General features: G+C 43.3%; 1 protein-coding gene and 2 long non-coding RNA genes across 4 annotated transcripts in view; 1 reads left to right on the forward strand and 2 right to left on the reverse strand.

Moving 5' to 3' along the window:
- The window catches only part of LOC308480791 (CTTNBP2 N-terminal-like protein), a 35,446-nt gene extending 18,332 nt beyond the window's left edge, over positions 1–17,114 (reverse strand). Inside the window, exons 1-2 of one of the 2 annotated variants that reach the window (XM_081012650.1) lie at positions 16,983–17,114; positions 3,358–3,465 (exon numbers count right to left, since the gene is read on the reverse strand). In XM_081012650.1, coding sequence (XP_080868776.1) covers positions 3,358–3,456 — 99 coding nt within the window. In that variant the 5' untranslated portion in view covers positions 3,457–3,465; positions 16,983–17,114. Of the gene's footprint in view, positions 1–3,357; positions 3,466–12,010; positions 12,065–16,982 lie in introns of those variants that run through there. The other variant, XM_081012651.1, reaches the window with a different exon arrangement.
- The window catches only part of LOC308480979, a 171,657-nt gene that overhangs the window by 91,499 nt on the left and 53,460 nt on the right, over positions 1–26,698 (reverse strand). The window lies entirely within an intron of this gene.
- Positions 1–26,698, forward strand: part of LOC308480967 — a 59,291-nt gene that overhangs the window by 9,603 nt on the left and 22,990 nt on the right. The window lies entirely within an intron of this gene.

A 26,698-nucleotide genomic window follows, 5' to 3' on the forward strand; every position in this document is an offset into this window, starting at 1 on the left:
TGTTGTGGGGAAGGAAGGGGAAGGAGATTGTTAGCCGCTTAGAGACTCCTTAGGGTAGTGATAAAGCGGGATATCAAATCCAAATCCAAACTCCTCCTCCCGTGGTTACCATCAGCTGCCATTCAGAAGCATGCTACTTCAGATAGTGAAGGGCATCCCCAAACTTGGCCCTCCAGATGTTTTTCTGACGACAGTTCCCGTCATCCCTGACCACTGGTCCTGTTAGCTACAGATGATGGGAGTTGTAGTCCAAAAACATCTGGAGGGCCGAGTTTGGGGATGCCTGTCATAGCCATCAGGGTTAGTAGCCATTGATAGCCTTATCCTACATTAATTTGTCTAATCCCATTTGAAAGCCATTCAATGATTCAATTCAGGGGGATAACGTTTTTGGCTCAGTGGGCCAGATCTTTATCCACCCCACCTGAGTGAGCCAACCTTGGCAGGTGGGAAGGACCATCTCCTGTCAGCTGATTGACAGGGGGTTGGTCCTTCCAGGAGGGGCCAACAAAACTCCCTGCATATCAGCTGACGTACAAGGTGTTCAGTTCTGCTTTCTGCAGCCATCTGACCACAGATATCAGATATGGGGCAGGTAGGTGTGGTTTAGGGAATAACTATAGTAACCTCCTGACTAACCTAGGTCCATAGCTGGCTATATGTAGTATCCTCAATCAAAAGAAAGACCTGTTTGAGAGTTTGTCACACATATAAATTTTAGGCACTAAGGCATTTTTGCCATCATTAGAGTTTCTGGCCTTCCCTGGGTAAGTCCTCCTTACACACAGCTCTATTCATACAACGTATTGTGGGAGATATTCTTAGGACGTGCATGATGATGCTTATTTCCCTCCAAATGAAATTAGTCCAGAAACAGGGATAAAATTCACTGTAACAAATAGTCAGCTGTAAAGGGAATGATTATTAATGATTACCAACATATACATTCAGAAAGAGAGACTATAGAAAGTAACCACATTTCTTATTTTGTAGCTTCGGATACAATTTAGACACGTCATGTCTTGGTCACGTTTCTAGTAGCTATCCAGAGCTCCAGACACTGCACTCAGAAAATCTTAAAATCAAGACCCTGTAATAGCTACTTGTCACATGTGTACCACAGAAATGCTCATTTAATTACACTCCCCAGCTACAATGTCATTGCCGTTCCTTCTCATAGGCTACCTCAGGGTACAGGCACACCTTTAAAACAAGACTTCAGAGGAAAGGCTCTAAGCTGTCTGATAAAAATCAGCAAAGCAAATACCAGAGCTATAGCTGTCTTTGCACATGTTCACTTAATATGGTAAGTTAACATCCAAGAATACTTTTTCTCATAGATATAAAAAGGGGCAACCTCTCAGGTATACAGGAGGTACAGCTCTTTAAAAGAACTTTCCCCCAATCAAGCATGGTATATTTCTTACACAATAAAATGAAGTTTGACGGTCTTTGGGTACCATTCATCACATTAATACCACTACAGGTCTTTGCTTTTAGAGGACATAGGTCTAAGACGGTTTTATCTAACAGGCATATTCAGACCAAATATCACATCCATGCCATACATTTGAAGCACATGTCTTCCCCCGAAGAGTCCTGGGAACTGTAGATTATGCCTCACAAAGCTACAACTCCCAGCACCCTTAACAAATCACTAAAGCATGAATCACTGCACCAAGGCTATCCCTGTCCAAGAACAGCTGTAGTCCACATACCAAATGTACCTGAGCCTCAAGTGACAAAGATGGATCCAGGAGAGTTGCCAAACTGCAAACGTATTCTTTCAGACGAAGAACAATGCCATTAAGAACAGAGAAATTGTCGATTTCCGAGGCACAACCACTTACTAACTGTACCTCTGTCTTCCCAGGGTTCAAGCTCAGTTTTTTAGCCCTCATTCATTCCACAACTAGATCCAAACAATGTTCCAGACCATACTCAGCTTCTCCTGACTCAGATGTTATGGATAAATAGAGCTGTGTTGTATTCAGCATACTGAAGATGATTTTCCTCAAAATTCCTAATGACTGCTCCCAACAGCTTCATATAGATGCTAACCAGCACTTGCGACAGGGTTATAACCTGTGGCTCACCACAGCACAGGGACTGTGGGACTGAGATGCAGCCTCCCCATGCTATTCTCTGGACACAGCCCTGCAGATGGATTGGAAACACTGTAAAACTGTGACCCCAGCACCCACCCCACACAGTCACTCCAGGAAAATACCATGGTCAATGCAGCAGACAGACTGAGAAGCAGGACCAGACTCGCATTTCTCCATCCCACTGCACCAGGGCAATGAAGGCTGATTCTGCCCCCAAACCACACTTGAATCCAGATTGAAATGGACCTGAATTGTCCACATCCTGCAGGAATTCCTGAAACTACTTAGCCATCATAATCCCCACCACATTGTCCAAGAAACAGGTGTACATGACTGGGTGGTAGTTTTCGTAAACTGCAAGGTCTAGGGGTGGGCTTTTCAGGAGTGGACACACTACTGCTTGTTTAAGAACAGCATGGATCATTCCATCACATAGAGACATGTTCAAAACACCCTCCCTCCCTGCATTTGGCTTTTACTAGCCAGGATGGATAGGGTCAAGAGAGCAAAAAGCTGTTTGCATCATTGCTTTTTATTTTTGTCGTAATTAAACACACACATTTCCTAAGCAAGCCTTGATTTCATCACCCCCACCAACAGAAAATGCAAGGGGTGTGTGTATGAACACTTAACAATACTAGGGTGGTAGGACCTAGCAAGAACCAAAACATTTCAATGTGTCCCTAAGCAACAGACTTTAACATTGCACAAGCTAAGTAGGATAACCTGGACTGCAGAGGAGGCCTTAGAAAAGAACTGACAGAAACCAATGAAGCTAGTTAGAAATCCGGAGGAAGAATCTGTGTTGCTACTCCTGCCTGCTGAGACTACAAGAGCTGTTCACCAGATCATCTCTTTACAGAGACATGCTGAAACACGAGAGTTAGAACAAGAAGTTCAAGTTTCGCTAATCTTCTATGGTGAAAGGAGAGCAACACTGATTTAAAAATTTGAAATAATCAAGGTGTTTAACCATAGAATTGTCTGCACCTGCTATCACCTCTGACATAAAATGCCAAGATATAGATGGCTGCACAGCATCTGTGCTCTAATACAGCTAACAAAGCCTGAACTAGTAAAATAGTGTATCAATCAATGCTAGCTAACTCTCTCTCTCTCTCTCTCTCTCTCTCTCTCTCTCTCTCTCTCTCACACACACACACACACACACACACACTCTCTCTCTATATATATTAACAGAAAAAGAGGACGGTATCTGCAGCAGCAAGGTTGCTAATCTGTAGCTTACCTTTAAGGCTTCTATGACAAGATCTCTTGCTTCTAGTTCCCCTTCAAGAATGCTAAACAGAGTCAGTAGTTCAGGTTTGCTGAGTTTTTCCAGATTCATCTTGAACACCTGGAAAGAGAAAGTTTAATTAGATATTGTTTTTGAACAGACAGCAAGCAATAAGGTACATATGACATGCAAGTCTAAAGTTTCCAGATGAGAAGCCCCATTACCAAAAGCTCACCACTCCTTTCTTTATGGCCACCATAGCTACTTGCAAATGAACAATCATTCACCTTTTCCCTTGGGCTCACTAACAGATGCACACCCAGATGGCCTGGGAACAGCACAAGCGCTAATATAGCAGCATTAGTCACCAAGTAACAACCACTTTAACCAGGATAATTAATATGTGTTCATTATAGATATAGAGATAGGTAGATAGATATGTACAGTGGACTAGCGACATAATTAGACGTTTAGACTAGATGGCTAACTATCCTGTTGACAACAATTATGTATTCCTAAAATCTGAAATATTAAAATGGATGTTTGGAAAATAATCACTACGTGATACAATCGGCTTGCATAGAGTAGCATGACAGAACCACATATTACACAGCTTACTTTCTGAAGATGTTTTCTGACAACGTTTTATTACTTGCTCATACTGGAATCACTAGAAGTTATCCAACCTTATAAATGTGAAGCCCCAGATATTAGAAGACACTACACTGCAAATCACTTGAAAGCAACATTTCTTACATATTTTGAGTCCAACTCAGCTTATTTCATCAAGTACTATTTTATATTATACATATATTATGGTGAGCATGCATACTGACTTTATTATCTACAGGACACTTTTTCTAAAATGATCGTTTGTGCTTAAGAGACAATTGCATACAAAATGTTCCACCTCAACCAACACTTTGCAAGCTTTTTGTATTCTCCACATAGATCTAAACAAAGACTGCATTCATGCTTCAGTTTACTCTGCATCCAGAGTGCTCCTACTGCTGGTTTGTGAAGTCATGCACACATCATATTAGCCTCAATCTACACCTATCCTGTAGTTTCTTGAGAAATACTGCATTTTGATGCATTTTACTCTAAAACAGCTTTGATCAGATTTGAAAATGTAAGCCATTTGAAGACACCCTCAAGCCTTCTCCATTCACTGGTGTGGAAAAACAGTAGGCAACTTGGAAACACATCCAACTATACTGATATGTACAACATGCAAATGCAGTTTCAAATGCAGCAGAAAAAATGACCTCACTGCATTTTAAGCTGGTAGTGTACACATAGCCAAAGATTCACTCAAGATTTGTTTAAGGTACTGGTTTTCAACCAGAGTGCCGTGGCACCCTGGGGTGCCTTGAATGATGGTCAGGGGTGTTGTGGGCAACACTGGCCTCTGTCCCTCTTTCCCTCCCTCTGATGCCCTCTCCCATCTCTGCCTCCCAAAGGCTTGCACAGCTGTTTGTTGCAGCAGCCCTGGCTACAAGCTCCACAGCTGAATGGTGCCTCTGGGGCTGGCCAGGGGGTGCTTCCCAGGCCCCTGTGGGGCAGTGTGAGGAGGTACCTCTCTTAGGGGTAGGGGGGCAGCTCAGAGACCAGGGGCGGCAGCTGTACCTGCCCATAGGACTCCCAAGGAAAGGGGAGAAGGCTAAGGGAACACTCCACAAGGGTGTTCAAAAAGGGTGACACAACTGGGCTCCTGAGCCCCACGGGGTGCCACAGAAAGAATGGAGTCATGGACTCAAAAAGGTTGAAAACCTTTGATTTAAGGCATGACAGTTGCCAATGGAAAATGTATGAATGTGCTGCTGAGCATGTCGTGAGAAATTAAGAGTTCTACTGAAATCCCACAGCATTTAATTGGATTACTCCCATTCAGGATAAAACATCCAAGTTATTCGGTAGAACAGAGAAAAGACACGGCTGGTCTCATTTCTCCAAATGAAAGCACAACTATGCCTCCTTTTATGGGTTGTGTCCAATACTATCCCTACTCAAAGTAGACCCATTGAAACCATCTAAACCAACTTTGTTCAATTAATTCCTCCTGAGTAGGACTTAGTCAGATACAACTCTATGGTATTGCAGCTGTTTAAAATCCAGTGCAAGTGTTCGTTACAGCGATCATCATACGACATAAACTCAGTGCTGCAGATAAACAAGTCGACTGTCTGGGGGAAGTTTAAACAGTTTGGAAAACTCATAAATGCCTGCTTTCATGATTTCCTACAAGACCAGACATCCAAATTGGGTTCGACACAACAAAGGAGGTAGCACATTTCTCTTGAAGTAACAGCCACATTTTCCCCCTTTCTGAAAACCTTCCCTGAAGCACACATTTAAGCGGTTACTATAACATCCTGGCAACTTTAACTGGCACTTCAGCAAGGTCACTGCTACATAAAGCAAACTATGATGGAGTCAGAGGCTAGACCATAATTTACTTAAAAACAAACAATTCCTAACAGCTGTACTGCTGCAGACTGAAAGTACACCTTTGTCCTGAGTTTTTAAATCTAGAGTTTGATGAGCCCATATAGTTTTCACAAGAGGATATGACCTTTAAAAGAAATAGTACCGCTACAGAAAAGTAGAGAGATCAGTGGAAAACAGTTAGTAACGAAAGTCCAAAATGTTTTGCTCACAAGCCACAACCTGATGCCTACGTATTCCACTAATTTTAAAATACAAAGTGAAAGTCTGTCAGATATTTTCAACTTGGGAATGCTGTAAATTAAAGCTGCTTCTTGAGCTTAGGAGTTCTTCTAGGCAACTATTTTTAGCTGCCTTTTGGGTTCATAGATTGTATAATCTGGTCTTATACTGTCTTTGAATCACTTTATTATTTGCACTGTTACAAAACCTGAAGGTGGCCCGGAGGGGTGGGGGGGATATTCCTTGCCAAAACACAAACCACACAATTTTCTTACCATACTTTCTTCTGTCATCTCATGGCTAGCTGTTCTGTGCCACCCTCAGATCTCAAAATTTCATCAAGAAAGGCACATACAGTGAAGCAGCACAGTTATTATGTCAAGATAACAGCTTCCATGTCATTTGTTGGCAAAATGTGAACTATCTCAATAGCCCTCTTTGTGTTAAGCCTAAACAAAACGGACTAAGCCATGACTACAACATAATAATCCAAGAAGTATGGCATTTCTGAATCATCATTATGTTCACAAATAGACCAATAAGTGGGGGAAACTTCACAACGCTACTGAAAGACCAGCTCAACGCAGCAGTTTGTAGTACAGATTTTCCAGAGGTTCTAAGTTTAAAGGCTTTGCCTCAGATGCCTGGTAATATTTCCTTGGAACAAACCACAGCAAACAGAGGCAGCACTTTCCTGCAATTATTGGAGATATTTCCTGTCTTTCTAAACTCTTTGATAACACATACCTGTTATTGAAACAAGGCTTCTCTGTGCACAACCTCTTTTAAATTCATCGTATCCAAGTAACAGTGGAGTTTTCAGCACTACACAAAACTCTCTGAAGTGCCAGATGAGATTATGCTGCTATGTTCAAGTAACGTGGAATGTATTACTTTCTTGTGGTATGCATGCAAACATACCAGCATCTACAGAAGCTTATGTTTGTAGTGCTTTGTAAATTTATCTATTTACTTTTGAATTTAAAAAAAAAGGTCAGACTTCCGGGGTGGCGCCATCGGTAATGGCGGACTCCCTCTGAACTGGAGGGAGCAGCTCCACGGGAAACGGGTCTTTTCCGCTACGGCGAAGCGGGGACCCATTCAAAAATCACAGGCGGATGAAGCCTGTGACCATGGGACTCGGCGGGCACCTTTAGCGCCCCCCCAACCCGCAAAGGAACCCACTAATGGGCTCCGGAGCGAAGAGGGGGAAGTGACGCGGTGCTGAGAGTCAACTGCTTCTTCCGTGGAGCGAAGCCGCACAGCCGTTGCCGGAGAGCGCTGCCTTTTTCCTGGGACAATTTGGCTTTTAAAACAATCACCCATGAGTACTTAAATTTCGGACAATTGGACTCTAAATAAGGATTTGTGAGCTGAAAGGAAAATTGGACTTAAAAGTTTATTTTAATTTGGCACTGAAATGGGAAGGTCTAAACAGGAAGTCAGCCTTCCGTTTCTCTGTAGATAGATTAAAGCAAAGACATGGCAAACTAGAGTTCTGAAAAGGATTAACTTTCATCATTTTAAATTGTTGAACCCCCTTCGGAAGCAGGAGAAGAGGGGGGATTTTTTTCGGACTGTTTAAACCTGCAGAAGTGAGTGTAAAGCAAAGTAACTTTCCACCGTCTTGATCCTGGAGCGGGGTGTCAGGACTGACGTTTTTAGAAGCTCATTGACCAGAGACAAACGTTTCTGACAGATAGCTAAAAGAAGAGAAACATAGTGATTCCATTGTTCCCCTTCGCATTTTAAAGGAACAAATATTGACAAAATATCTGAAAAAGGAAACTTTGTTGTTAGATCTGTCTTTAAAAGAAAAGAACAAACAGAAGTTTTTCCCCTAGAGGGAGCCTGTGAAACTGTAACCAATTCTGAATTGGGGAGCTTGCAGCTGTTACAGATTACGATCGTGGGAATAGACTTCTGACCTTGCAGGACAATGTATTCAGAAGCTCTGTTGTGTGCTTTCTGTAAAACAAGTGCCCTACTGGAACAGCTACATGACAAGACGGATTTTATGACTGATGCGATCAGAAATTTTGGACAGGCAGTGGGAAATTATATAGGGCCCACCCAGGAATCAGATCAGGAGTGTGCCCTGACAGAACAGATGAGGGAAGAGGATGTTACTGAATCTTGGGCGCCAGAGATGGAGGGAGTTGTGGCCCAGCAGGAACATGAATTCTTGGATTTGACAAATGAACTTGGAAAAAGCCAGATTTGGAAAGATAAAGTTTGGTTTGGTTTGGAAATGGGGGGTTGGATAGACCCCCCTATGCAGGGAGGTTTGGACTTTTCAAGTCTGGCAATGGGCCATGAGATGTTTGGGGTTGTGGGGGCTCTTAATCTTGGAGGGACTTTGAAACATGTTCTTAAATACCACATGGAGCTTAGTCTGGACTATGGAAAAGGGGCTGATTTGTCGAGATAGGTCAAAAGCATTGTCAAGCTGGAGTTCCCAAGAGTGAAAGGAGCAGGAGATAAAGGAAAATACAGTTATAAATATGAAGAAGAGCTGCGGAAGGGACATGGAAGGGACTTAAGGGCCTCGGACATAAGATTGCCAGGTTAATGCGCTAGATTGATGAGATAGAAAGGACTGACAAAACCCGGGACCAGGAGGAAGAGACGCTGGATGAAGATTGAATTGTTGTTTTTGTTGTTGTTTTTTATTAGGATTGTTTTATAAAATTGATGAATGTTAGAAAAATGTTGGAACGAAATTATTTGGCTTTAGCAAAAATGTTTAAAGAACTATGTAAGAATATTATGCTTATGAGAAATTGGTAAAAATAAGATTTAAGTTTTAAGCTTTAAGGTTTTTATAGTGATAAGATTAAAATAGATTAAGGTAAAGTAATGACAGAATATTATGAAATATGGAAAGGATTTGCTGCGACAATTAATAACCAGGATACAAAAAAAGGGAGGAGGAGGAGGTCAAAGAAAGAAGGTAATGACAGTTAAGGATTTGAGAATATTGGATTTGTTTTTAAATGTTTGTGGTATATTTTTGTTTTTTGAGCGTGTTGTGCTATTTTTTTATTTTGATTTCTATTAATCTGTATTGTTTGACTGTGGTTTGTTTTTTCTTTGTTTTTTCTCTCTCTTTTTCTTCTTTGTTTTCTTTTGTAATTCTAAAATTTTCGATAAATATTTTTTTAAAAAAAAATTTAAAAAATGAATTTAAAAAAGTTATTCTCATCAAGCTATATTCAAGCTTAAACCTCCACAATCCACATACTTTAGGGCAAATATGCACCATCTTTAAACTTAGCCATTTTTAAATATACAGTGGTACCTCGGGTTACATACGCTTCAGGTTACATACGCTTCAGGTTACAGACTCCACTAACCCAGAAATAGTACCTTGGGTTAAGAACTTTGTTTCAGGATGAGAACAGAAATCGCGTGGCGGCAGCGGGAGGCCCCATTAGCTAAAGTGGTGCTTCAGGTTAAGAACAGTTTCAGGTTAAGAACAGACTTCCGGAACGAATTAAGTACGTAACCAGAGGTACCACTGTACTGTGAATTGCAGCCTAAAAAGCGGAACCCAGACTATATTTACCATATGTTAGGAGAATTAGAAGAAAATTACACTGAGTTTAATAAGTAAATATACTTGGGATAGCAGCTTAAGAGTGCAATTCTATGCTTGTCTAACTCAGAAGTAGAAACAACAAAGTATTGTGGAACCTGAAAGATTCTCTAGGATATGCTTTCTCTGACTGGTGCCATGAATAGGATGTAGGCATGTTAGGTACTTAACTCGATTCCAAATTTGTTAGCTTAAGCAGCAATGCTATACCCACTTATCTGGGAGTAAATCCCAATCCATTGAACTCAATGGGACTTATTCTGAGTAGATAGGTATGCATTGTTTATCTCAAGCCACACTTCCATTGCCTTCAAAAGTTTTGCACCTCAAAACTTTGCATATAACCTCTTACTCAGCTGAGACAAAAACATCGCTTTTCCCACAATTACTATCCTATTATCTCTGCCCCCTACTTATCGATATGCAGACAAATGAGCCAGGGCTGATCTAAAAGCCAAGTATGTATATCAATGCCAAACAAAAACCAAATTTATTGGTTTTTGTTAAATTAGTCTCTCTTTGAATATTATTTTTCTGTGTAAAGGGATATTCTTATTTCTGGCCAAAAGCCACTGAAAACAAAAGCCTTATGCTTTTTTAGAAAGAGGAATCTTATTTAGCAGCAACCATAAAAACATTTGCACATGCAAGAAAAGCTTGCTCAGACTAAGGCTGTATACACATCACTCATTTAAATCAGATTTAAAGTGCATGTGTAGGCTGCATACACATCATACATTTTTGCCCCAAAGAATCCTGGGAACTGTCATTTAAACAGACATCAGCAAACTACACTTCCCAGTAGTAAAACAGTTAAACAAGAGTGGGGAACATTTGGCCCTCCAGAAATACAACCTGCATCCCCAGCAAACCTGGCCAGTGGCCAGGGAGGATGGGAGATTTAGTTAACAATATCTGGAGAGCCAAAGCTTCCTCATGCCTGTGATTAAATCTCAAGATCCTCTATATTTCCAGGCTGTTAATGGAGGATGCAGTTTTTGTATTTCTAGGTTTGCACAAAGAACTCTTTGCTGTCATTCCAGAGTAATTTCCATAACTTTCATTAAAAGGCTGAAATTCAATAAAGTACTTGATCAATATTCTTTGCACAATCAAGTATGCCTGCCCTTTTCTTTATTTTGTCACCAGTACCCTGGCACTCTTTACTCTAGTGTGAATTTCTAGCAGCATTCTGAGAATTACCTAGCAATGGTGCCAAGTGACAAATCTAAGCCAGCACTTTATCCATTAAGCTTAAGACAAGGGCTGCAACATTCTAATACTGTTCATGGATATCACTCATACAGGTAGGCAGCCGTGCTGGTCTGACGCAGTTGAAATATATATAAAAAATTGTGGCAAATGTCCAGTAGCACCTTTGAGACCAACAAAGTTTGTTCTTGGTATAAGCCTTCGTGTGCAAGCACACTTCTTCAGATACTAGACCAGGCTGTGCAAACTGGAAGTTGCGCCTAAAGATACATAATGAAGGCGCCAGATGAGCCTCCCTGGAGAGACCATTCCACAAACAGGGAGCCACTGCAGAAAAGACCTGTTCTCGTGCTGCCACCCTCCAGACCTCATCTGGAGGAGGCACATGAAAAAGGGCCTCAGGTGGTGGTTGCGGGGTCTGAGGCAGTTCATATGGGGAGAGATGGTCCTTGAGGTATTGCGGTCATTTACTTATTATTGCCATTGTCTGTCAAGGCAGATGGATGCCAATGACAAAAGAATGAATATTTTTTTATTTATTTCTTAGTTCATGTCATATCCAGTTTATTCCAACTGGGTATCTATCTACCTAATCCAGGAACTGTTAAAAACTTTATTCTGAGATACAAACTAGGCTCTCAACAACTTTCAGCCCCCATCACTGATGACACTCTATGGACTTGCAAATGAGCTGTTGCGATGAGTCACATGGAGCTTTTACCAGCAGTGGAGAAACACTTGTTCAGCTGTCCCCATCCCATTATCCATCTATAATAAAAAATAGAAATGTGGAATGGTTCACATCCCAATACCATGAAACCCACAACTGGATCAGGAACAGGCCGCCTGAACTTTAGGAGCAGAGAGATGTATGTGGCTATTTGTCATCCTTCCGAAGACAGCCATGAGCTCCACTTAAGTGTGTAAAGTTTGCCTCTCATCCCCAATGATGGTGGAGGAAGAAAAACCTACTTATTCACTGTCCAAAACTGAAATTTGCAGATTGGGTAGAAACCCTCATTTCCGTCATCTTCCAACTTCCTAAAACACATGGAATAGATTCAGTCTAGAAATGGAAGCAACTTCCTTTGCAAGAAGAACTTCCCCTCACGTAATGCAACTCATCAGTAGCTTCCATTTACTACAGAGCATGAAGAACTGTTTCCTTCTCATTCTCCTCCACACCTCAATCCTCCTTTACATCTTGGTGTTCTCAGGCAGGACGGTTAACAAAAAAATTCAGTCTGACACAACCATGTTTCTAGAAGAGGCAGACAATGTTCCTTTTAGAAATTCCCATCTCAGTCAGTGTGAGGTAAGCCAGCTGGAGACAGCAGCAAAAGAACAAGAAAGCTGGAAAACACATACAGAAATGTGCATGCTTATCTAGAGGGGCACTATCTCCTGCATTATGGGATCTCAGGAATGATAATTCCTGGTATAATCCAGATCACGTTTGCTGCCTTAAAAGTTTAGAATGGCCATATTAGACATCTGGTTCCTCTCCATTCCTTCCTTTGAAGTCACTAGCATTTGTGCAGTGCAGCATGTGACCAAAATACAGTGGTACCTCAGGTTACATACGCTTCAGGTTACAGACTCCACTAACCCAGAAATAGTGCTTCAGGTTAAGAACTTTGCTTCAGGATGAGAACAGAAATCGTGCTCTGACGGCGCAGCGGCAGCAGGAGGCCCCATTAGCTAAAGTGGTCTTCAGGTTAAGAACAGTTTCAGGTTAAGTATGGACCTCCGGAACGAATTAAGTACTTAACCTGAGGTACCACTGTAAAGTTAATGTAACATTTCTAGAACTACTTTTCTGTGATAAAGATTAAAAGCACAATAGCCATTTGAGTGTGTGTGACACAACTGTCCTATGCAAAAAAAAGTATATAAATAATATTTGATGACAGCTATCAAAGACCATATCAGTATTTTTATAGTCAAAGGAAAATACATACAAGACTGTTAGTAGTACAGTGGTACCTCGGGTTACATACGCTTCAGGTTACATACTCTGCTAACCCAGAAATAGTACCTCAGGTTAAGAACTTTGCTTCAGGATGAGAACAGAAATTGTGCAGCGGTGGTGCAGCGGTACTTAACCTGAGGTACCACTGTACTGTATATTAATTACTTCAAGGGTGGCCAGCAATTTGCCCTACTGATGTACTGTATAGGCCATGCTCCAGGGATTAGTGATAGTTGTAGCTCGAAACATCTAAAGGGTACCACATTGGCTTATTCCTGAATTACAGGTTTTTAAATCAGAATCCTGATCCTGGTTTCCTGGCAATCCAAATTAATTTACTTCAAGTAGTAAGCATTAGAAATATTTCAGGATGTTACATTAACATCTTAATTCATGGAAAAGCTAGAACCCACAACTAATTTTCTTTACATTTGGTGTGTTTGCTTCATTCCTTGTCTATAAGTCTTCCAAGACCAGATGCCTCCAGTAACCACAGAGTAAACATTATAGCAACTTCTGACCTACGTTGTCAGTGCTACTATAACCGCTAAGCACGCCTTCAGCAAACACAGAAATTCAGTATAGCTGCAACAACAAAAACTTCCTACTAAGTTCCAAAGAAGCAGCGATACTTGCAAAGCAAAGTTAGTTACAGCAAGAGGAAATCTTGAGAAAACTGATCATAACTTACCGGTAAGACTTAATTTGAAATGACTGGGAAACAATTTTTAATTACTAGAAATAGTACTGTCATTACTTAGGTAATCTTTAAAAAATGAACAGGAAGAAATCCTTTATGCTAACCACTAAAATATTATTTTCATGTTTGATATCTAATATTTTTAAGAAACTCTCTTTCACTAGCTATCAGCATATCAGTCACACATATTTATTATGTAAACACAGAGCAATAATCATGGTTCTGGCATTTTGCAACAGTGTGTTACTGTTTGCATGTCACACAATGCAGGTGACAAGTTAAGAACAGTATAATATTAACTGAGAGAGCATCAAAACAAAGCAACTGACAGCATCCCTCACCGGGTCATGAAGGACGTTTGACGTGTAGTGCATAAGGTTCAGTAGCCTAAAACAGTCAGTTTAAATAATGCCCAAATTATAGTTAGCCACTTGTTTTTCCAACAATCACAGCACCAGCACTTTTCACCATTCACTGCTCCCTTCACTGCTATGATACCAACGTCTCAATTTATCACCTATGACAACCTAAATATACTTTCTCCCGTGCTTTAGAAACTTGCTCAGGTGTAGAATAAACTGAACCACTGCTCTAACCACTACACTTCTAAAATGCAATAGATAACATCCAATGCCTGGAAGCAGAAAGAGGTCTTAGACTGGCACCCAAAAGATGACACATTGCATTGATAGCTTACCTCCCCACCCCACTGCCAAGGAGCCCAAGGTGGCATGTGTTTACTTCTCTTCCCCAACTCCTTGATTAATTCCCACCAATGCCCCTGTGAAGCGGGTTAAGCCGAGATGCAGAGAATGGCCCAAAGTCATCCAGTGAGAGTTCTGGGATTTGAACCCAGGTCTCTCCCAGGTCCTAGTAGCCTGACACTCTAACCACTACTCCACCACTGGCTCCCCAATACCCTAAAGTAGCCTTTCCCAACCTTGGGTCCCCAGATGTTACTGGAGTACAACTCCCAACATCCTTGGCCACTGGTCCTGCTAGCCATGGCCTTTGAAATGTGTTTGTGGGGGTTGTTTCTGTTTTTAAATAAATAACATAAAAATAAAAACCATCCTAAAGCTCCACACACCGAGCTCCAACTCCTGGAGCCTCTAAAGTCTAAACACTGCCCTCCTTCCTCCCAGCCCTCTCCTTCCTGGGACGCTTTAAGCAGGTGTTGGCCAGCCATTATTACTTATTAAATTGGTATACCACCCTTCATCTGAATATCGTGGGGCATAAAAACACAAGATGCAAACACAGAAACAAGAAAAAAACCACCCACCCCTCCCCCCATCCGACATCTGCCAGGGGCTAAATTTAGCCGCCACTCCTGCTCCACAGGAGGAGTTGGAGATGGCGTTTACAAGTGGTCCATGTTTCACAAGCATACAGTAAGGTTAGTAGTACAATAGCTTTGCAAACAAGCATTTTGGTTTCCCTGCGAATGTCCCGGTCCTCAAAAACTCTGCACTTCAATCAGGAGAAAGCTGCGCTTGCAGAGCTCAGGCGATGCTGGATTTCGGCATCAATGCTGGCCCTCGTGGAAAGATAACTGCCCCGGTAGGAGAAGCGATGGGCATTTTCCAACATTACACCACTGAGTTGGATTTGTGGCGCTGCAGAGAGGTTATTTTGTACTTGCTGGTGCAGCACATTGGGTTTTTTTGGACATTGAGGAAGGCACGCTTGGCAAACCCTCACCGTGATCAACTCCCGCCCTGAAACCTATGTACCCACCATGGAAGGACGTGTGGATCCAGAACTGGCCTTTGCAGTACCTTACGGACTCACTGTTAAGACTGTGTTCATGGGAGACAATCTTACTTGGCTACGAGTGATAGCCAAAGAAGAAGTGATCCTCACCGCACAGTCCATGCTAGAACTGCAGAGCTAGACAGGGCGCCGAGAATCATTCTAGCCCAGTGATGGCCAAACTTGGTCCTCCAACTGTTTTGGGACTACAACTCCAATAATTATAATAGTATATTGTTGTTGTTGTTGTTGTTATTAGGTAAAGGTAAAGGGACCCCTGACCATTAGGTCCAGTTGTGACCGACTCTGGGGTTGGGGCGCTCATCTCGCTTTACTGGCCGAGGGAGCCGGTGTACAACTTCCGGGTCATGTGGCCAGCATGACTAAGCCGCTTCTGGCGAACCAGAGCAGCACACGGAAACGCTGTTGACCTTCCCGCCAGAGCGGTACCTATTTATCTACTTGCACTTTGATGTGCTTTCGAACTGCTAGGTTGGCAGGAGCAGGGACCGAGCAACGGGAGCTCACACCGTCGCGGGGATTCGAACCGCCAACCTTCTGATCGGCAAGTCCTAGGCTCTGTGGTTGAACGCACAGCGCCACCCGTGTCCCATTATTAATATTACTAGTACTATTATTATTATTATTTATACTCTGCCCATCTGGCTGGGTTTCCCCAGCCACTCTGCGCAGCTTCCAACAAAGTACAGTGGTACCTCGGGTTAAGTACTTAGTTCGTTCCGGAGCTCCGTTCTCAACCTGAAACTGTTCTTAACCTGAAGCACCACTTTAGCTAATGGGGCCTGCTGCTGCCACGCCACTGGAGCACGATTTCTGTTCTCATCCTGAAGCAAAGTTCTTAACCTGAAGTACTATTTCTGGGTGTGTAACCTGAAGTGTCTGTAACCCGAGGTATAGCACTGTATTAAAATACAGTGGTCTGTTAAACATTCAAAGCTTCCCTAAACAGGGCTGCCTTCAGATGCTAACAGGACCAGTGGTCAGGGATGATGGGAGCTGTAGTCCCAAAACAGCTGGAGGGCCAAGTTTGGGGATGCCTGCCATAGAGGACCCGGCATGATCTGGACCAGGCATAGGCAAACTCGGCCCTCCAGCTGTTTTGGGACTACAACTCCCATCATCCCTTGCTAACAGGACCAGTGGTCAGGGATGATGGGAGCTGTAGTCCCAAAACAGCTGGAGGGCCAAGTTTGGGGATGCCTGCCATAGAGGACCCGGCATGATCTGGACCAGGCATAGGCAAACTCGGCCCTCCAGCTGTTTTGGGACTACAACTCCCATCATCCCTTGCTAACAGGACCAGTGGTCAGGGATGATGGGAGCTGTAGTCCCAAAACAGCTGGAGGGCCAAGTTTGGCCATCACTGGGCTAGCCCAACCCCCCCCCCCGCAATGGAGTTTGGGGGGGCTCGAACCCGCCACCCTGAAATTGAGGGCCCTGCTTCTTCCCTCAGAGTCCTGCCGGCCAACCAGCCCCAGGACCGAACCCCCCCCCCCCGGGGGCCGCCCTCCGCCGCCGGCTCCCCTGAAATCCCCTCACAGCCGGAGCGGCCGCCTCGGGCTCCGGGCTCCTTCCTCCTCCTCACAAAGCAGGAGCCGGACCCCTCTCGGCCGGGACAATGGCGGGACCCCCTGCTCCCCCCTCGCCGGTGGCGGGCCTCCCCCTCCCGCCTCGGGGGCCCCGGCGACGCCCCGCTCCTCGCCGCCCACCTCTCCGGCGGCCCCCTCAGCTCGCCGCCTCGGCCCGGGCCGCCCTCCGCCGCCGCCTCAGCCGCCGGTGTGTCCCCGCTCGGCCCCACTCGCCATCCCTCCAGCCTCCTCAGGCGGACCCGCGATTGGCGCGCCCCGCCGCCAACCGCAGCCCCGGCCGGCGAGGGAGCTCGGCCAATCGGCTGGCGGGAGGGCGGGGCGGAGGGCGGGAGCGGAGCGGGGCGGAGGGGCCGCCTGGCCAATCAGAGGCCGCAGGAGGCGGGGCAAGAGAGGAGGGAGGGCGGGGCCAGGGCGCGCTTGAAAATCCCTTTTGTTCGCGGCCCGGTGGAGGCGGAGGCGGGAGGGAAGCTGCGGTGGAAACGTCACTTCCGGTGAAAAGGGATGGTACTTAAAGGGTGGGATTAAGCTTCTGCCTCTCCCCCAAAATATAAGACGTTTTTCCAGGCTGCAAGAATATATTTCATAGAATTCTGAAATTATTTTATTATTATTTTAATTAGATATTTTGTATTAGTTTTCCATTTATTCATATACAATCGCATCATTTTTATCCACTTTATCTCTTTGGCTCTTTAGAGCCCCTCGACTCTTCCTTCCCTGCCGCCTCATGGCTTTCAAAATGAACCTTTATATTGTTGCATTTTGTACGTTTTCCAATTCTAATTGAACCTATTACAAAATACCTCAACATTTGAATAAATATAGAAAGGGAGAAAAATTCTCATTACAGGTCTTCAGAGAACCTTGTTGTTGTTGTTAAGTCCATAAATTACCACAGAGCATATGTTCAACACAAAAAACAGCGGCAATTTGTTGTTGGCAAACGACAGCTGGACTTAATATGTTGTTGTTTAGTCGTTTAGTCGTGTCCGACTCTTTGTGACCCCCTGGACCAGAGCATGCCAGGCACTCCTGTCTTCCTCTGCCTCCCGCAGTTTGGTCAAACTCATGCTGGTAGCTTCAAGAACACTGTCCCACCATCTCATCCTCCTCTGTCGTCCCCTTCTTGTGCCCTCCATCTTTCCCAACATCAGGGTCTTTTCCAGGGAGTCTTCTCTTCTCATGAGGTGGCCAAAGTCTTGGAGCCTCAGCTTTAGGATCTGCCCTTCCAGTGAGCACTCAAGGCTGATTTCCTTCAGAATGGAGAGGTTTGATCTTCTTGCAGTCCACGGGACTCTCAAGAGTCTCCTTCAGCACCAGACAACCCTGCTAGTGATGTCAATTGCTTACAATGATCTTTCAAATATCGTAGAAATTTACTCCAGTCCTTTTGGAATACTTGATCATGCTGGTTTTGGATTTTTCCTGCCAGCTTCGCCAATTCTGCAAAGTCCATCGTTTTTATCTGCCACTCTTCTTTTGTTGGTGCTAGAATTGTGGAATTAGAAGGGGACACAAAAGGATCAAATTATCCACAAGTTTAACATGAGCCAATGGTGTGATGCAGCAGCAAAAAACCCCGAATGCTATTCTAGGCTGCATCAACAGAAGCATCATGTGCAGATCAAGGGAATTCAGACCACAGCTGGAGCTCCGTGTCCAGTTCTGGGCACCACAATTTGCAAAGGTGACAAGCCGGAAGGTGTGCAGAGAAGGGCAACCAAGGTGGTCAAGGGTCTGGAAGCTGAGCCTTATGAGGAACAGTTGAGGGAGTTGGGCCTGTTTAGCCTGGAAAAGAGGAGACAAGTGACAAGAAAATTCTTATTAAACACCAGGAAGAACTTTCTGATGGAAAGAGCTGTTTAACCGTGGAACGGACTCCCACCAGTTTTTAAGCTAAGGTTGGATGGCCATCTGTCATGGATGCTTTAGTTGAGATTCCATATTCAATAAACACATGAGACGTAACCGGCTGTGTTCTTAGATAAATAAGGTATTCTATTCATGTATCAAATCATAAATTTCAACAGAAGCAACTCATAAACTTCAACAAGCTAACAAAGCAGAAGACCCAGTGGATCAGATCATTCTCTAATCAGTTCATGTATAAGGGCCATCCATGTAACAGATGAAGCCCAGGATGGCGAAACAACGCCAATATTCCGGAAATTAGACTGTGAAAGGATTCTGTGGAACTGTAACAACCTTTCATGTGGATTGTTTGGACCTTATGAACAGACAGGTGGAATAGACACTATTATACAGATGGACCTTATGCATAAACTGATTAGAGAATGATCTGATCCACTGGGTCTTCAGCTTTGTTCGTTTGTTGAACTTTATGAGTTACTTCCATTGACATTTATGATTTGATACATGAATAGTATACCTTATTTATCTAAGAACACAGCCAGTTATGTCTCGCGTGTTTATTGAGTATGCTTTACGTGACCATAGGTTTGTTTGTTTGTTGTTTTGTTAGTTGAGATCCCTGCATTGCAGGAGGCTGGACTAGATGACTCTAAGGGTCCCTTCCAACTCTACAGTTCTATGAGCTATGCAGTGCAGGAATAACAGCTGACTTTACAGGACATGAATGGGCTGCAATACTCAGGCAACGTATTGCAGATGGTGAACCACAATGCGATCTACCGTATTTTTCGCTCTATAACACGCACCCGACCATAACACGCACATAGTTTTTAGAGGACGAAAACAAGAAAAAAAATATTCTAAACGAAACAGTGGATGTATAATTTTTGTGGTTCCTGCTGTGGCCACAGACATGTGATCTGACGGTGAGTTTGGGGTAGCCCAATGCAAAAATCCTGAGGATCCATGTGGATCCATGCTTTGTACCCACGTTTTTGCACCACTGCGGCCCCAGGCAACAGTGGGTGCGTGATTTTTTTGGTGCAAGCTGTAGCCATGGACATGCTATGTGATCTGATGGTGAATTTGGGGTGACCCAGTGCAAAAATCCTGAGGATCCATGTGGATCCGTGCTTTGTAACCAGGCTCTCTGTCCCTCTCTTCACCCCACTAAGCGGCTCTTCTCCCGCTTTGCTGTTTCAAAGCGAGCCACGGAGGAGGGAAGGAAGGGGAACCATGGATCCTCTGCTCACGACTGCAGCAGATCCCCCCGCCATCCGTAGGTATTCGCTCCATAACACGCACAGATATTTCCCCTTACTTTCTAGGAGGAAAAAAGTGAGTGTTATGGAGCAAAAAATACGGTAAGTTCAGCCGTACGAATCAGTGAACCATCCTTACCTGCCTTCTGTTCAAAAACACAGCAGAGCCGTTACTCTCACCAAGTTACTGTAGCCTTATGAGGCTTTGCCCTTGGGTGGGAAAAATATTGCGCCCGGGAAAGGGAGTAGGAGTCAACAGACACTCAAGGAATAGTTTCGGAGAAAAAGCTTTATTTCTTCCATCCATTAACTGGTAGAAGGAGCAAGTGTGATAACTCACAAACAAGCACGGGTTCACAGTCATTTGCACAGAGCATATATTCCCCTTCCAGTTCCCTCCCCTTTCTCCTCCCTCAGGAGTCCTGCCCCATGTTGAGGTTCCTGAGCATGTACAGAAAGCTCCTGTCTTGGGACTCTTCCCAGGAAAGGGGGGGTGAGAAGCCAAGGGGTTTCAGAGTGTTCAAGATATGTTTCTTTCTCTTGCTCTATTGGCACAGTTCCCAGGAAAAGAAAAGTTGCAATCTGGTTAACAAGGCCAACTAGCCTGAGAAATGAAAAAAGCATTGTTCTATTCAGCTACCTTTGTTACAGCAGAGTGAAATGCTTCTGATGCTTAGCTAATGCCTTTTAGCTGCTGAGAAAATGATTTTGAAAAGCTTAAAGCAGCTTTGAGCCTGCTTTGGGGGGGGGTGACTTTGGGCCTAGGTGGGGGTCACCTGTCCTCACCTCCTTCATTACCCTTCTTAACAGCCTTCTCAACAAACTACAGTGCCCAGAATTCTTTGAGGGAAGTAATGCGCTTCAAATGTGCTTTAAAGATGTGTATAGTATATACACAGCATTTGCGAGGCATGTAGTTAAGGAGCAAAACCTGAATATGGGATATAAAAAAATAGATGTTTCCCCTTCCCATGTTATCTTCTAAAGCAAACCCACAGCGCTTGGTTTTTATTTATCGTTCCATGTCAGTACAATTCAAAAGCATAGGGAACAATGGAAGACAGATTTCCTGAAAGTACCAGATGTTCATTAGGCATGTGTCAGCCCATTCACTGCGTTCCTTTTGATTAATTAAGATGAATGTGAAGGATGATTTTCAATGAATTCTATGAATGCGTAAGCGCCCGTTTTGCACACAGAAGTAGGGTTTCGTGTGTTAAAAGTGGATCCAGGAGAAAGAGGAGCAATGTAGAAAGTGGCAGCTGGAAACGTTTTGACTTGGCAGAGCGGCAATTTGTAACATTCTGTTTTCATCACAACAGCACCTGCACAGCACTTATTCGGGATAGTATGTCATGTGCAGAGTGGTGGCGTCTCCTCACTTTAAAAAATCCATTATTCCTTGCCCATCTATTAGCTTCCATGTAAGAGGGCCCAAATATGATATCCAGACAAAATTGTCTCCATACCTCATTTAGAAATTAAGGCATACCATATGGCACAAGGTTTTGAAAGAATCTATAGATGACACCTACACATCCATATTGCCAAGAAATCCTAAACACACCACAACTTTAGAAAACTGAGGAACACTGGCTTCCACTTGCATGTATATTTCCTCCTCCTCCCAAAAATATATCTAACTTTTCATTTTCCAAAACATTTTCTAAATTAAAAAAACAAAGTATTCCAACTAATATACAAAAAAAAATTTTTTTATTTGAGCCGGGACACAACAGAATGTATTTGCAATGCATGGCTCAGTCCTGAAGATGTGGAGTAATAATCTCTGCTCACTTGAAAGTACCGTATTTTTTGCTCTATAAGACTCACTTTTTCCCTCCTAAAAAGCAAGGGGAAATGTTTGTGCGTCTTATGGAGCGAATGCAGGCTGCGCAGCTATCCCAGAAGCCAGAACAGCAAGAGGGATTGCTGCTTTCACTGCACAGCGATCCCTCTTGCTGTTCTGGCTTCTGAGATTCAGAATATATATTTTTTTCTTGTTTTCCTCCTCCAAAAACTAGGTGCGTCTTGTGGTCTGGTGCGTCTTATAGAGCGAAAAATACGGTACATTCCACTAGAGTAATCATAATCAGCTTCTTACATCTAGTATTTTCCAGGTTTGGAGAAGGGTGTTTGCGTTAGTCCGTCTGATATCCAGGCAGGCAAAGAGCTCAAACTTTTCACATTAGAAATTCACTGTCAAACTCACCAAAAAAAAAAACCAGACAAGAAACAATAGCAGTGGCATTTTCTTCCACTCCAGTATAATGAATTCTAGGATGAGAGTTATTATTTGGATCCTTTCCAATCTTGTTTCAGTTTTGGCAGGGAAATTGACTTGGGCATTAAAATAAACCAAACCCACAGTAGTTAAGGCATAAGAATGCCTTCCCACTCCCACTTGTGATGAACTTGTGTAGAACTTAGATTCTCCCACAAAGACGTGGGGAACGGGATGTGAGCAATGGCTATTTGGAATTCCCCCACAGACCAACAAATACCGTATTTTTCGCTCCATAAGACGCATCTGACCATAAGATGCACCTAGTTTTTAGAGGAGGAAAGGGGGAAAGCCCTGTTTTTTGAGGATCAGCTCAAAGTTGTGCAGCTTCTTTTGCAAAGGGGGAAATCCTCTTTTTTTTTGAGGATCAGCTCACAGTTGTGCAGCTTCTTTTGCAAAGGGGATCAGCTCACAGTTGTTGAGCTCATTTTGCAAAGGAGAAAAATTCTGTTTTTATAGGGGCCAGGGCCGGAAAGGGAGCCAGCGACCGACCACACATTCGCTCCATAAGACACATAGACATTTTCCCTTACTTTTTAGGAGGAAAAAAGTACATCTTATGAAGCAAAAAATATGGTTGGTAGGGAGTTGCTACCAGCCTGATGACCTTCTGTCATAAATAATCTTCTTCAGATTGCAGTCCTAAAGTCATGTACTAGAGAGAGAGCTCTTTGGGCTCCATAGGATTCACTTCTGTGCAAACAAAATACGAGGGACAAACCTAGGCCTCTGTGCCGGCTAATGCTTTGAGCCAAGCGAAGCATATGTCTGTAAATCTGTCACAGCAGTCGTCCGCAGGCAAAATATTTTCAAGCAAAATGTGCTGTGCTCATAAATACGCCACGCATTTTGAGTCAGCTCCAATCAGACACGGAAGGCACAGTAGCACAAAACCACTGCTCACACAGATTGCCTACTGGTGTATATAGCATAATACGGGGACAGAAAATGCATTCAAGATTGCTTCTGCAAACTGAAAAATTGCAAGCTGACATATTCCATTCAATGGAGGAAAGCAGCAAATTCAGTTTGCACCCCCATGAGTTCATGCAAGCTGACTACTTGCATGAACAGTGCTTTTTTGTGTCCAAGCTTGTCCACACCTGAGTTTAATGTGCATTTGAAGCTGTCTGCATCCCCGTTTAAGTCGTGTTGTCCACATTATGTTCCCCTCAAAGAATTCCTGTCCTGATAGTAAAAGTGCATGAAATATACTTGTTGAGCGTGGATTTCATGCTCTTTATTCAGCTCATAGTAGTGAGGAATGAAAGTTCCCCCCAAAATATCTGCTTTATATACATTATTTACACAATGGACCGCACGTGATTGGCTAATTCTGGGATTCTCCTGTAGGCCAATCAGGTTGCGGATTCACTTCCACCTGGAGCTGGATTGGGTGGCTCCTGCGTACCAATCATACTGCTGCATTGTTCTAGGACCAATCAGACTGCTGCATTTGGATCCTATTGTTCTAGGACCAATCAGACTGCTGCATTTGGATCCTATTCAACTCAGTACATAACAGTGCATTTCCTTAATTCCGGGATAGTTGATATTTTGAAAAATGTACCTCCAAGCTGTCCCAATCAAGAAAGCTTATGAAAAAGGAAAACAGTACGTTATCAATAAAGACCGTTTAAAACAGCTACTGTAAACTGCCCTGTGGTCCTTGAATGAAGGGCAATATATATATCCAATAAATAATAAAATAAAGTATTTAAAACATTCAAAGAACAGTTATAATCAAATATAAAAACAGGTTAAAACACAAGTCAACCTTCTGCCCATCTGGGTAGGCTTGCCTAAACAAAAATGTTTTTAGCTGGCACTGAAAAGGGTACAAAGATAGCACTGTGGTTGAAAGATGCTATGGTGGGGTGACCCCTTCCCCCCCCCCCAGCTCCTACCTGATGTTAATAGGCAAGGAGTTCCAAAGTACGGGGGCTGCCACACTGATTCCTAACAGATGCAGAATGGGTATAATGTGTGAAATAAAAAAAATAATAAGGTCTTATATATATAATAAATGTTCATAAATGCACCAAGCAAACATGTACATAAATATATAAACCACATGTCTGAAGCAGCACAGGAAAACAGCCATGGAGCCATTTTGGCTTCCAAACTGACCAAATATTTTCTCTGCAAAGTCAAAGGAAAATGGAAAAGCCTCCCCATTCTCTTTTCATTCACAAATCCTGTCTTAAGGGGTATGTCTGTGTATGAATAGGGTGAGCCTGTGACCTGGCTCAGCGACTAAGTCTTTATCATTACAAAAGACTGGCCAGGCTCCCCAGGGTATCCATTCAAGTAAGCATTAACAGGTAACCTGACAGACAGGAGGAAACAACGCACTCAGATTTCTGTTGTAGACCACCCCTTTCTGTGATGTATGTATGATGTTTCTGGGGGTGGTCTTGGACTCCAGGGCTGGCAATTTAAAATGTCTATATATAAGGGCAGGCACAGCTTTGTTTGGGGTTCCTCCTCCTTCTCCTGCGTGTGAGGGGAGCACCCTGTTGCAACAGATCAATAAAGATCAGGCTTACTAGCTGCGTTGCTTCTCAATATTCTCTGGTTGGCCTCTGTTGTTTTCTCCTACCAATAGGGAACCTACGTAAGGACTCTATATGGGCTCTTGGATACCCCATAAGGGAATAAGGGCAGATTTTCATTTATTACATGTGGCACCTGTGACAATGACAGTTCCACAGATCGAAGCAGTGGGGAGACGTGATCATGCTGCAGCTGCTGTTGCTGAGCATTACATTTGCCACAGGGATAGCTGTACCTCTTAATTGCAATTTTAGTAGGGTTTTTTTTTGAGAGCTGTGATTTATTTAAAAAGGTACTGGCTAAAACTCAAAGCAGTGTTTCTGGGCTTCCTGAGTAATCCTCAAAGTCTTTTCACACACGATTAATTAAAAGCCTTATTTAGCATTGGGAAATTATGCAATCAAGCATGATCGCTAATGTGCCTTTTGTGCTTTGAACTAATGAAACTTTCTGTCTGAATAAGAGCAGTGAATGTTATTAACAGTGACAACACAAATCACTAATCTACCCTCCTAGCAGTGTTTGTGGCTGTTTCCCCCTCTCTAGTGAGCATGCAAATATTCCTTCTCTAGTAGGGCTGCAGAACAAAGGGTGTCATCCTGGCCTGAATTTTGGGTTCTTAAAAAGTAGAGACATCACCTTGCCAACAAAGGTCCGTATAGTAAAAGCTATGGTTTTCCCGGTAGTGATGTATGGAAGGGAGAGCTGGACCATAAAGAAGGCTGGTCACTGAAGAATTGATGCTTTTGAATTCTGGTGCTGGAGGAGACTCTTGAGAGTCCCATGGACTGCAAGAAGATCAAACCTTTCCATTCTGAAGGAAATCAGCCCTGAGTGCTCACTGGAAGGACAGCTCCTGAAGCTGAGGCTCCAATACTTTGGCCACCTCATGAGAAGAGAAGACTCCCTGGAAAAGACCCTGATGTTGGGAAAGATGGAGGGCACAAGGAGAAGGGGACAACAGAGGACAAGGTGGCTGGACAGTGTTCTCGAAGCTACCAGCATGAGTTTGACCAAACTGCGGGAGGCAGTGGAAAACAGGAGTGCCTGGCGTGCTCTGGTCCAGGGGGTCATGAAGAGGCAGACACGACTAAACGACTAAACAACAACAACAAAAAGATCACAGTGAAATGCTGAACACAAGAAGAGCTGAGTGAGGTCTGTCAGCTGGGCAGACATTTCTGTACTTAGAAATAAAAAATAAAAGGAAACTTGGCTTCACCTTTAGTCAACACAGGCAGCCTGCATTTTTAAAACTCTGATAATGATTTTCGCTTGCCTATACAGACAGGAGAGAGGCAGGTGCTGACGGAAATCACAATAAATATCTACTATTGCAGAGTGGCAGGCGAAGGTGATGGACTTTGCAGAGTTGGCCAAACTGACTTGCAGGATCCCAGACCAGGACGATCAGAAATTCCAAAGAGACTGGAGTAAGTTTATTGTATATTTGAACGACAACTGCAAAAACCTGAAAACACTAGGAGGATTGAATTAAATCCTACAATGTGGACACATAGTAAAGATTTAAATTGCGATGTGATATGGGATACCTGTTGAAGGGAAGGAAGGAAGTCGCAAGCTCGGCAGAGCAAAAAGGTTGTTTTGTGTTTGTTATTGTAATGTTGGAAATGTTGTTTAAAGGAAAATAATAATAATTTATGGGGGGGGGGGGAGGAGAGAGGCAGGTGCTGAAACTATCCTAGTGTACCAAGTTAAAAATCACCATATTTTTTCATGTATAACACTCCCCTGTGTATAAGACACCCCCTATTTTGAGGGACTCAAAATTAGAAAATGGGGGGAGATTGCCCCCTTGTATAAGACTACCCCCCTTTTTTAACATAATTTTTAAAGTAAAA

This window comes from Podarcis pityusensis (genome assembly GCF_964106645.2).
Source record: "Podarcis pityusensis genome assembly, chromosome: 7".
Classification (NCBI taxonomy): Eukaryota; Metazoa; Chordata; class Lepidosauria; order Squamata; family Lacertidae; genus Podarcis; species Podarcis pityusensis.